Raw genomic sequence first — 12,783 nt, 5'->3', positions numbered from 1 at the left:
ACTCTTGGGCTTTTTGACAGACCTTTCGCAGAGTAGCAGCAAAGATGACACATCCGACTCATAGCTGTAGCGATGGAGAGCCCGTGGGCTCAGAACACGGGTTGTCGTGCCGTACACCACTCTGGTCTCTGCTGGAGTGGCCGTGGTCCCAAGGCAGGGGATGGGGGATGGGGACGAGGCCCCACAGTCCAGTGCAGACCCTCCACGGCCAAGGGCACGGAATGATACCGAGTTTGCTTCAGGACCACAAAAACCACCACCCGACCTCCACCATCGTCTCCTAACCGGAGGAGCAGAGGGCAGCAGGTTATGTATTCGCAAATTAATTAAGCGAATGATAATGACCTGGCGACACATTTTCTCCAGGGTCTGCCCTACTGCTTGGGTGTTGACTTGACAACTCGGTTTTCCTCCTTTTGCTCTTCCAACTCGAACCCAGTGAACTGTGCATTTAAATACAAGCCTTAAAACAACCCAATCATCCATGTAGGTGTTGGATTAGAGCATGAAAAATGGGCTTTAATTTGAAATTCTGGAACACATTTCCACCACTGAGCTATAGGTGAGTGCTGTGTTGCATCACAGGGAGCTCGCCTTTGAAATAGGAGGTTGGTGTGTGATCCATAAAGATGCTGTTGTTCACACTCGGCCAATTTCCTTCACGAAGCAAGAAAGGATGCTCCCATCCTAGTATCGGGAGGGCCTTCACGCAGCTAAGGACGTCCAGTCTTTAGTGAGTATTTGCAGGGAAGGGGAGCGGGTGAATCATACTTACATTCCTTAGTTAACTTCATTTATAGTTTTTTAAGGATCAAAGTGTCCCTAATATTTAAGGAAAACTTTAAAATAGACCTGCCCTTAAGTTTTTATCATGAAATCTCTAATATCTAATTAACAATCCTCTTCAAGTCAAAACATACTTTTCAGTAGCTACCCACACACTAGAATTAATTCAAGTCCTGGTGGGTCCTTTTTGGGCCTGAATTATTAAAAACAACTATGTACAGTGATCAAATAAACACACTCAAGAGAGTCATTTGCACCTTATCTGAACAGATGGGCTCTCGGACACAATTCCTGTAAGTTCTTTCTCACGACTGCTTAATTAATTTGCAAAAACATAAACACACCAGCTCCTCTAAAATATTTCTGATTGACAATTAAAATACATTAAATCCATCATGCAATCCTTCTTTGACTGATATTGTCAGCATTTATGAAAATTCAATGCATATTTCAAAGTTGTTATAAATTTAAAAATAGGCAACAACCTTTTTTTTGGCCAGAAAAGTATTTTTGTGGTACTAACCAGATTATTACTCTCTAATATTTCATTCTTTTTTTAAAAAAAATTGATTAAATTCTAGAGGTACAAATTTAGAAAGGCACAGTGGGGTTTACAGGAATGTGAGTCTCCCTGACACCCCCGTTTTGTGCTCTCACAGCAACTACCGTTACCGCTGTGTTTCTGTATTTCTTGCAGAATATTTTACGTTATATCAGCACATATCTGTTGTAATTAGCACTGGATTTTGGAAATAATTCTAGACCTCAGCTGCCTCCCATGATGTGAATTTTACCGTGGGTTTGTCTCCCAGTGACAGACTTTGGTTTCCAGATTTTGTCAGGGACACCAGGCTGGAATAAACACCTTCCTAGACACATGATCCCACACAAGTGCGAGAATAATACACTTAGAAATGAAATCGTAGTCAAAAAGCCACACGTGATTTTCCTTGGGATGGATGTCATGAACTTGCCTTCTTTGGAGGCTGCATCATTTCACACTTCTCCAGCAAAGCAAGCGGGAGTGGCTTGCTCACCACTCTCTTGCTGCACAACCTGTCACTTTTAGTTGGGTCCACTTCCCAGGTGGATGTAATGGGGCACCTAGTTTTAGCTTGCATTTCTATACTATGAAAGGGAGCAGCTTCTCCTATGTTTATGTTTTCCTACATTTTTCCTATTTATATTTGCTTTTGCTAAAAACGACCTACTGACATCCTCTGCCATTTCCCCGTGAAGACTTTTATTGACTTGTAAAAATTCCTTTATATATTTAAGATCTTAACTTTGCAGAGTATCACTGTGGCCGATACTTATTCCAAGTTTATTATTTCCTTTGATGATACTTCTTTAATTTTAGGTGGTCTTACTGATACTTTAGGTAGTGTAATAGACTTTAGTGTAAACATCTACTACATCTTTTCTGGATATTCCTCAGTTGCTGTGAGTGATGTAAGCTGGCTTCAGCCTACTCGGAACCATGACAGGGTGGCAGTGAGTCTTGTCTCCTTGCCAGGCTGGGTTACTGTTTCCTGATTTTTTGATGTGTCCATGTGGCTAGTCTGAGGTCTGGTCCTCCAAGATCGAATCAAACTGGCACTGAGGGGGGCACTTGATGGAATGAGCACTGGGTGTTATTCTATATGTTGGCAAATTGAACACCCATAAAAAATAAATTTATAAAAAAAACTGTCATCCTGCTACTGCTATGCAGGGATTCTACAGACGTAACTAAAACCCCTAATTCGTTGATTTAAGTTAGGGAGACAATCCTGGGTGGGCCTGGCTTAATCAGTTGAGAGTCCTCTGGGGAGACTTGAGGCTTTCCAGAGCTGTTCTCTGAAACTGTCAATGCCACATTCAGTTAAACACTCCTGCATCTTCTGTTTGACTGCCAAACCATGGGAGCAAAGCCACTAATTAGAATGAAATTTGTAATTACCACCTTGAAAAGAAGATGTTCTGAATCACCTCAGCTGACAGGTGTCCATCTGAGCTCTTTGCAGCTGGGCCATGGGCCTATGAGGTGCTGTCTTGGCAGTGCATGGAGCCCTCTCCCAAGGGAAGGGACAAATGCCCACAGGATTGCTGGGCCCCACAGGCTGGAAGGTGGCAGGCCAAGAGTTCTGCTGCGGAGCAAGGTGGCTGTCAACCTCTTCAGAGCCACAGCCTCAATCACCTACTGGTCCTGGTGGCTTCAAACAAACACCAAGCAGTGGGGCCGAAGGGGCACCAGACACAGGGAATGTGTTACCTTGACAACCTGGTGCCCGGTCCTAACACTCCAGTCCCGCTGGTGCTCCCCCAAAGCCCTGCCACATCCTAGCTGACGCTCCCTGAGAGCTTTCCACATCACCTGGCCATGTGATGTTCAACTAGACAACCGTTCCGCTCTGGCTTATCAGAGACCTTGCCCTCCACTGTCAGGGTAAACCCTCTTGTCTGCTCTGTGGTCAAACTGGGAGGACCTTGAGTTTGACTGGCCACGTGGAAAACTCTTCCTAAATAAAATCTCAGGGATGTTATTCCCAGCAAGTACTTTAGGCAACTGAGTTGATGCCAATTGTGCAATGGATATGTTTGGAAAAAATGCCAATTGGTATGAACACGGAAAGAATTATTAATAAGAGAATCGACTTTCTACCACAAATGATAAAAGCACAACGGGAAAGAAAGGCAATCCATGCATATTATCTATATATACACACATATATGTGGAGATAATTCATTATAAATAAAAATCATTGAAAAAAAAACCCTTCGTTTTTCCCCTTACTGTTTAATCACCTGGCCAAACACAAAAATGCATCACAGATTAACCCAACTGCCTCTTTAAGAAACGAGGTGCTTCTAATCCTCAAATTCCACATTTGTCTTTATACATGTTCTATAGAAAGCTCCGTGTTCTAAATCTATAGGCACAACACAGGTGCCGTGGCCCCTGGTACCCACAAAATAAAATAAACAGCCTGCAGTGCCCCCCTGTGCAGCATCCACAAAACCCCAGCACCCCTCCCATTGTATGTAGTTTATGTAACCAGCTATACCGTGCACCGCAACTTGCAATGCTGGCAGCGGAAGTCACTTGGCCTGCTCTGGGGAGGATCTCCCACATGAAGCTCCCACCTCCCACGCGACCCCAAGTGACTTGCATGTGCACAGTTAGCAGAGAGAGCACGCAGGCGGGGGCGGCGGATGGGCGGCAGGGACAAGGACCCACATGGAAAGCACAGGGAGTGCCTGGGCCAGGCTGCCTGGAGGGGCCACACATGGCAGATGCGGGAGCGTAGCAGCAGGACACAGGGTCAGCGCAGCGCACATGGAGGGCAGCCGGGAGGACAGCCAGGTCGGGGCGCAGGCGCTGTGCATGAGTCAGTCCTACCACTCAATCAGGGACAGCAAACAGGGGATGCTTTAGCACCTTTCTGTGGCCAGGCTTTGGGAAGGTGTAGGATTTGATCCTTGAGATTATTCCACCCGCCGACCATGTCTAGAAACCATAACGGCAAAGAGGAAGAGTAAGTGTTTCAGAAAAGCAAACAGGTGATACGCTACTTCATCTCGCTTTATGATCACACGGCCAACCCCCCTCTACACTCTGTTGGGGAGATTCGCCGCCGGCCACACTTGATCCTTAGGGATGCTTCCGGCAGGAAAAGCCTACCACCTGAGCAGAAGGATCTGGACACATATTTTGGTTTATGTTTTCCATAGAAAGCTATAAAATTAGGGCTGTCACATTGGACAGCCTGTTTCATATAGATTACTAAATCACAAACTCAAGCCAGAACATCATTCTGTGTCTGATGTTGTGACTCCTTCTGGGTCCTGGTTCCATGGCATCTGGGGAAATTCATTGATTTGGACACATAGCGCATGCGCGTTTTTTTTCCGTATGTATTGATATACAGTCAATAACAAGATTTTCCAAAACATCTAACTTCTTGAAACTACTGGGTGATGCACGGCTGCATATTGGGCTTGATACTCTGGTAAGAGTTCTCGACCCTGGGACGCCTTGGTGGCTCAGTGATTGAGCGTCTGCCTTTGGCTTAAGGCGTGATTCTGGAGTTCCAGGATCGAGTCTCACATAGGGCTCCTTGTATGGAGCCTGCTTCTCCTCCCTATGCCTCTCTCTCTGCCTTTCTCTGTATCTCTCATGAATAAATAAATAAAATCTTAAAAAAAAAAAAAGAGTTCCCGGCCCTAGGCGTTCAACCACCTTGGAGGAAAATAAATCTGTCTCATGGAGCTTATATGTGCCAGTAGACTTGCCCAGCCCAAAGCCCCATAAAGGGTAAAATAAAATGATGACTCCACACAGGTGCTATAGTTTAGATGCTGGTGCCAAAGTTCACTGGGATTTTAGCAAATTCCAATTCCCCCCATCTGGGCATGGGTGCTGTCTCCCGGAGATCCTCTCTGCTTCCATGTGGGTGCAGCTTGTGCGCTGTCAATCGTCCTTCCTGAGGGCAGAATATATATCCCGCTTCTGCAGATTTTGTTTTTTAAGGTTAGTTGGCAATTAGGGAGATGTGGAGCACACAGCTCATGACGGGGATTTTCATGCTTTATAGATGGCATTCAGGGACACCAACCGTCTACACTGAGGTCCCCAGGAAGGAGCAGGACCCAATTCCTCCTCTGAGTATAAATCTGTGTGTCAGCTTGTGGAAGCAGAATTCTCTCCTTGGGGGCCTGTGTTGGGATAGGTCACATTCTGGCCTCCTACTGACACGGAGGGAGAGGTGAGTTTCAGCCTTCTCCAGAGGCTTCTCTCATCTGATGCTGCTCAGCATCCCAACCCCACCCCACACTTCTTACCCTAAACTATCATCAAACCCGTGCCACCCAAAAGGTCGAGTCTCCTGCTGACAATGATTTAGCCAAGAGAGCCGGGCGGATAAGCTCAGTGGGACATCTGGCACAGCAGACTCACTCCAGCAACCAGGCGCACGGTCTCCTGGATCGTGCACATCATTTCCCAGACCCGCCAGGAGGCATAATACTGGGTAGTTGGGTCTAACCTACGAAGAAATGAACTTGGCTAGACTGGAACTGAGAGTAAGTTGATTCTAGCTGACGCTCCTCAGTCCCAGTTTATCAAGTGTGGCAGAAATAACAGTCACGGCTACCCTGTGCCCTAAACCGTGCTTTTCCTTGAGCTAGCATACAGCTGCACTGCGGGGCCAGCTCTAGTGACACTCACCGCAGGATGGGCACCGGGGAGGGGCGCACGGGCTCCAAAGTTGATGTTTCCTGGGTGGAAAGAATGTGGACAGTTATGGCTGAAGCCCCAAAATCCAGCAGCTCCCTCCCCGGCTGCAGATCACCCAGCCTGACCATCAGCTAGCCTCGCCCAAGAAGCCATTGCTCCTCATCCTCCTTCACTCCACGTCCTCACCTGCACCATGAGAACTAAGAGCGATCAGCTCCAGCTTGATTAACTGGAGTGATCCAACATCATCTTTTATCAACCAATAAAAACCAGGCCTCATCCCACCTGGATCTGGGACAGGCTGAATGTAAAGCTAGGCTGGTTACTGTCAAGACCCCAGAGACTGAGGCACCAAGGTCAGGGACTCACCTGGCTGCCCACCAATTTTCTGGCATGGAACTGTGAGAACTCTTAGCAGCCCATCTGGTTTATAAGAGTAATGCTCCACTAGCTGAAACAGAAGAGAGAAGAGCCATGAACAGCAGAGGCAGAAGTGGGGAAATCCTACTTGGAGTAGCCAACTCTCCTTTAAGATCTTAAATGTGACTCGAGGACACCCTGAACAATACAAGATGCTTCCTTGGGAGGTGGTCCTGGTCCCTCCTCATGCCTCTCCCGCCCTGGACTCACATCCTGGACCGGAGTCCACATACCATCTCCCCTTTGGACTTTGCCCCACTCTCCCTACATCCCTCTTTCATCCACTCATCTCTCCATCCATCCCTCCATCCATCCATTCATCTCTCCATCCATGTCTCCATCCATCCCTCAATCCATGTCTCCATCCATCCTTCCATTCATTCCTCCTTTCATCCATCCATCCATCTCTCTATCCATCCCTCCACCCATCCCTCCACCCATGTCTCCATCCGTCTCTCCATACATCCCTCCATCCATCTCTCCATCTATCTCTCCATCCCTCCATCCATGTCTTCATCCCTCCCTCTTTTCTTTTTTGGTAGCAAGTTCCATTTATTTGTTTATTTCTCTTACATCTGTGCGATGTTATCAAAACAAATTCTGCATGCTAACACTTACTCCTTTACATAGACGTTCAACAAACATTCTAAGCCTCCAGACAGGACCGAAGGCAAAGGAAGGTGAATGAGACACATTGCCCACTCCTGAGGCACTCTGAGGGAGAAGACAGCAGAGCTGGGACCCAGGGGCAGAACGTGGCTGTTCTTGGCTGAAGGCTCCCAGAAAATTGACACATGATGTCCAACTGGTTCATTAAAAAATTAATGACTGGCAAGTAAGTATTTATACTTCCTCAAACTTACACAATAAAAACACAGTCTGGGTATTTCCCATTTTCTTACAGACATTTCCTCTTCAGACAACCTGGAAGCTTCGTATCTGGTATCTCTTCCTTATCTGCTTATTGGTTCCTTTTTCAGTTAAGGATCCTGCCCCCGAATCTTCTCTCCTCTTAAAACTTATGTGCTTGGGTGAATATTTGTTGAATGAAAAAAAAAGTATGTATCTTTTTTTTTTAAGGAGGTCCCATGCCCAAGGTGGGCTTGAACTCATGACCCCAAGACCAAGAGTCAGATGCTCTGTCGACTGAGCCAGCCAGGTTCCCCTGAGTGAATCTATCTCATCCTTCCAGGAAGCATTGTCTTTTTTTAAAGTTGTCTTTTAATGTGGTAGGATCTACTGTCTAAACAGCCACTGCAGTGTGACTGGCCCTAACACGCTTCTGAAGAAGACATGGAAGCCTTGCCTGCTCTGCTGAGTGTAATCGTGTGTTCTCAGGCTGGAGGTATCAAGGTCCCTAGAGCCGTGAGGTGCCCCACCTGGCTCTCCAGTGTCATTCTAATATCTTCTGTTTTTGGGCACCTGGGTGGCTCCATGGTTGAGCATTTGCCTGTGGCTCAGGTCATGATCCTGGGGTCCTGGGATCAAGTCCCACATCGGACTCCCCACAGGGAGCCTGCTTCTCCCTATGCCTGTGTCTCTACCTCTCTCTGTGTCTCTCAGGAATAAAGAAATAAAATATTTAAAAAGTATCTTCTGTTTTCTGACAATGTGCTGAATGGGGGTGCCTGGGAGGTGGGCATACATGTGAGGATTCCCTGCTCGGGCAGACATCAGTGGAAGGGGCTGAATGCCACTATTTCGGGCTTCTCCAGGCCTCATACCTGGTCACACAGTCCTTTACTTATTTATTTTTAAAAAACCCATGGTTTGAAATGAAAAAAAAAAAAAAAACAAAACAAAACACTTCTTCAGGAATTACACCAAAACAGGCCAGGCAGCCAGACTGAGTTCCTGGTTTGCTGACTCCTTCTCCAAAGTAAGGAATTCCACCAAGGGCAGCCAGGAGCCACTCGCAGGGGAATAGCCCCGGGCCCTTGGGGCAGGGCCGGGGACAAGCTGCCTCATGGTGCTCTCTAGAAAAAAACAAGGAAGTCACGCTTATAAAAACAGAAGGTAGTGCTGGCATCTGGAGGCTCTTCCTTAAACCCTGGGGCTGGAACATGTACAACAGGAAGGATTTAGTTTTATGGCTGGACAATCACGATAGGCCAGAGGAATCGGTAAGTCTGGGAGAGGCTTGGGCAGGAAGTTTCCAATGATGAGAGACAGGTAACGCCGCAGGGAGCGTGCAGACGTTGGCACTGCGTGTGAATTCACACCAAGACAGGGTCATTCAGGAGACACCCGGTGGCTCTCCTGGTTGCTGTGCCGGAGCTTGTAAGCACACGTGTGGCAGGTGGACCAGGGCCCGTGCACGCACACCATCCATGACTCTTGGACCTGAAAGACTTCGGGAGGACATTCATACCATGCAACGTCCCCTCCTCATCTCTGACCTGCACGGGGCACTCGTACCGACAGGTCGCATACTCGCTCAAATTGATGCCACTAAGGTAAAGCATGGCCTGCGGTCGGTAATGAGCCACACGCTAACGGGCCACTCAGCACAAGTCAATGCCAGGGTTATGACTAACGTGAACAAATGTTATAATACCCAGTGTGCAGAAAAGAGGTATTTTTTTTCTGACTATAGCATCAAGAACCAAAACGCAGCAGGTGGTGGTCACTGTTTCAAGCGAATGAGAATCCCTGCTCTCGATGCTTAAACAGATGGATTTTGAGTGGGGCCCTTTTCTACCATGAGCACATGTGAGGTGCTGGGTGTGAACCTATGTACACAAGCCCGATCAGGTGAGGAACGTGAAGCTCTGCGTAGCTGTCGCTCAGGCCAGCTATTTATAGGGAGTGTGGCTGAGATGGTGCACACAGCACAGCCACGGCCATGGCCATGGCCACGGCCACTGTCAATAATGGCTGTGATGTAAGTGAAGATGAGCTGCATGTGCTCGCCTCGGCCCACGGGAAAGTGCGACAGTGTCAGTCCTCCACCTCTCTGTCCCTATGTGCCTCCCCTATTAGGAGCTGTTTTGGAGTTTGTTAATAGTTGGTTCAAGAACAAACCCTTTTCAGACCAGAGCTGAAAAATCTCTCAACAAGAGCAGAAAGTGGGGATGCCTGGGCGGCTTAACAGTTAAGCATCTGCCTTCAGCCCAGGGGTGATCCTGGAGACCCGGGATTGAGTCCCACATCAGGCTTCCTGCATGGAGCCTGCTTCTCCCTCTGCCGGTGTCTCTGCCTCTCTCTCTGTGTTTCTCATGAATAAATAAAATCTTTTTTTTTTAAAAAAAAAAAGAGCAGAAAGTGCTGAGCCACTTTCTAAGTTGCGTTAATTTCTCAGAGGTTCCCTCTGCAGGTGAGTGAGGCTCCTGGACAGAGAGAGATGCTCCCAGCTCCCGAGCCAGGGCTCCTGGCTCACCTGGGAGCATGGCCCTCCATGGGCTCCTCCAGGGCTCAGTAGCCCTGGACCTCCCATAGCCTCGTGCCCCTGACACCCCTGCCCCCTGGCCCGAGGCCTCTAGGCACCTGCGGGTTGAGAGGAGCTCAGCCTGGCTGGGTCCCTGCCTGGGACCCCACCTCCCCGGTGGGCTTTCTCCTTTGTGAGGGCTGCTCCTACCTGCCAGAGTGTGTCGAACTTCTTCCCATCAGGGATGGACAGCTTCCCCGTTTTGTCCTTATCGATGCGGTAGTGCAACACCTTTCCCTCATGCAGCAGGCACAGGGCGTAAGACCCGTTGTCATTCCTGTCCCTGATCCTGGAAGACAGGAGACCGCGCATCACAGCTGGACCTGCCCCGCCGCAGCCACCCTTCCCACCCGCGCTCAGGGGCTCTCCCGACGGGTGGGTCATCGCTTGTCTGGGCAGCTCTCAACCAGGAGGTGCTGTGGAGGTGGATGGCCTTCACCCATGGGTGGGCAGCAGGGGAGCCTGAGCTTGGCAGGTGAATCTCAGTTCCCCTGGAGCCACCAGCACAGGAGACCCACAGGACACCGACTGTGCATTCACCTCCCTTCCCTGACGGCCACGTTCCCAGAAGCCGCAGCTCCCCATTGCTGGCCTAGGGGTGGGTGTGGGTGCTTGGTCAGCCCTGCACCGTGAAGCTTCCAGACCATGGATGGAGGGGGTGCGGGCCCCCCACCCCAAGGCCCTTCATTCCCTCCCATTGTCCCACTGCACGCAGGGTGGGGTGGGGTTGGAATTAGAACATTGTCCCACAGGATGCTGCCACATGATGTCACAGGGAGAAGGTGCCATACACCGCGGGTGGGGACGAGCGAGCCGAGTCAGGGCTTTGGTGACCCCGAGGCTCTGCTCTCAGGTCCCTGCAGGCTCTCTGGGGTGCCACCCCCTTCCCTGGGAACAGACCCGCCAGCCCGACCAGGAGCCCATGCTCGCCCGCTGCGGTGCATGGAGGGGACCTCCACGCCCACAGGGAGGAGATGGCCCAGGAGGAGGCCTGAGAGTTTGGGGGGCCAGATCCAGGTGGGGGCTACAAAGGCAGGACTTGGCCATCAGCCCCTCCCCCAGTTCAGCTTCTTGGTCTCCTCTCCCCCCACTCCCTGCAGCATCTCGAGCCCCCCAGGAATCATCAGCTCTGAGAGAGTGTGAGTCAGGACGCTTCCAGAAAGCCTTTCTGGCCCTGAGAACATGGAGACCCCAAAATGTGTAGCAGATGCTCCAATGCACTGCATTTTTAGGAAGGGTTCAACTCATCTGGGCTGCAAGAGGTCACAGCCCCGAGGTGGGCTTTGGAAACAGACGTGTTTGCACCGTCCTCGCCCATGGATTCATCTCCAAAGGCCACCTGAGCCAGAGGGCTGAGCCAGCACTGTGGGGCTGGAGCTGTTTTAAGAATAACGGTCTCATACAGTCATGCGTGGCTGTGCACCAGGGGACAGTTCCGTCCCCAGCCCACTGCTCGGGCAGCTGGAGCAGGTGGAAGGATGCTGCCCAGACCCTCCGTGTCCTCCGTGGGGCCGCCTCTGAAACCTTCTGCACCTTGAGAAATGCTCCTTTCCTCCCAACCCAACCAGGCCACCAGCACCCCAGGTGTGAACCTGTCTTCACGAGTCCCACAGCTGGTGAGGCTGCTTGCTGTCAAAATAAAAAGCCACCACATAGAAAACGTAAGACCTGTTTTCATATGGGAGGAGAGCTAAGGCTATTCTATAGGAAGCTATTTTATACTGGGAGTGGGGGATGACGGTTCATAGTTTGTGCATTTCATAAGCATTAGTGCCCAATGCAGAGGACAGTTTGGAGGAACTACACAAAACAAACACTGAGCATTAAGAACTTCCGCCAACGTGTACGTCAGGTGACGGCGGGAAGATGATGCTCACGAAGATATCATTCTCCTTGATTTACAGGCTTTCCCATCTTTGACCTCAGGGTCCTGGAAACAAGAAAAGGAAAGGAATCCAAACTCTGGTTTTCTGAATTTGTGCCCGATTTCCACCATTACACCTTGCCTTATGCCTTGATTGATCTTTTCAATCAAGAACTGAGACAGAGGATGGCAGGTTGTCAGGTGAGATCATGCAATGACCTCATCAGAAATCTGGAAAAAAAAAAAAAAAAAGGCCAAGGAAGACCACAATGGAAATACCTGGGCACACCCTTCACCCTGGCAAAAATTAAAAAGGATGCTAATACTGAGTGTTGCCGGAGAGCAGGGCAATGAGTGCCCTCTGTGCTGCCGTGGGAGTGTGAATCTGACCATTTTGGGAGACAGTTTGGGATTCTCCATGAACATCATGCCTGTCGATCCTCGTGAGGCAGAAATACCTCTATATCTACACCCTTTTCCATATCTGTTAAATATATAAAAATTTATGCACCCCCCCCCCATGCCCAGAAAGTAGGCTGGTGTGTTTACCAGCAGCTCTATCTGTGATTGCCAAAAACAAAACAAAAAACTGCACACATCCTAAATGTCCACCGACTGCAGAATGAGTGTGTCAATCCTGGGGTGTTCATGTGATGGAATGTCACAGAACAGTAAGAATAAATAGCAGTGACACAAAACTCAGGTAACTCCCATGCACACAAAACACAGGCCACGATTCTATATGCACAAGTTCCCAAACAGGCAAGAGCAAATGGTCTGTCTAGAGATGTACACCTAAGTCCTAGGTGATAAAACCAAAAAAGAAGCATTGAAAAAGGAAGGGTACGCCGGACACGAGAATCCAGGAAGTGGTGGTGTCCTGGAGGTGTGAGTGGGGAGGGTGTCCTGTGATATTTGGTGCTTTATATCTCTTCTCTGAGGGTATTTGCTTTGTAAGTATTCATGAGCCTGCACCAAGGACTGATGTACTCCTTCATGCATTTTTTAAATTTATTTTTTAGAAGATTTTATTTATTTATTTGGGAGAGAAATAGAACAAGCAGAGGG

At 49.0% G+C, this 12,783-nt stretch overlaps 1 protein-coding gene across 4 annotated transcripts in view; it reads right to left on the bottom strand.

The window, feature by feature from the left end:
- Positions 1 to 12,783, bottom strand: part of SYK (spleen associated tyrosine kinase) — an 83,220-nt gene that overhangs the window by 26,263 nt on the left and 44,174 nt on the right. For 3 of the 4 annotated variants that reach the window (XM_072761294.1, XM_072761289.1, XM_072761300.1), the window contains exons 4-7: positions 10,002 to 10,140; positions 6,374 to 6,455; positions 5,996 to 6,045; positions 4,208 to 4,276 (exon numbers count right to left, since the gene is read on the bottom strand). In XM_072761294.1, coding sequence (XP_072617395.1) covers positions 4,208 to 4,276; positions 5,996 to 6,045; positions 6,374 to 6,455; positions 10,002 to 10,140 — 340 coding nt within the window. The remainder of the gene's footprint in view (positions 1 to 4,207; positions 4,277 to 5,995; positions 6,046 to 6,373; positions 6,456 to 10,001; positions 10,141 to 12,783) is intronic. The other variant, XM_072761295.1, reaches the window with a different exon arrangement.

The sequence above is a fragment of the Vulpes vulpes genome, chromosome 1, assembly GCF_048418805.1.
Source record: "Vulpes vulpes isolate BD-2025 chromosome 1, VulVul3, whole genome shotgun sequence".
NCBI lineage: Eukaryota > Metazoa > Chordata > Mammalia > Carnivora > Canidae > Vulpes > Vulpes vulpes.
The sequence above is the reverse complement of the archived record's forward strand: the minus strand, read 5'-3'. Positions and strand labels throughout refer to the sequence as shown.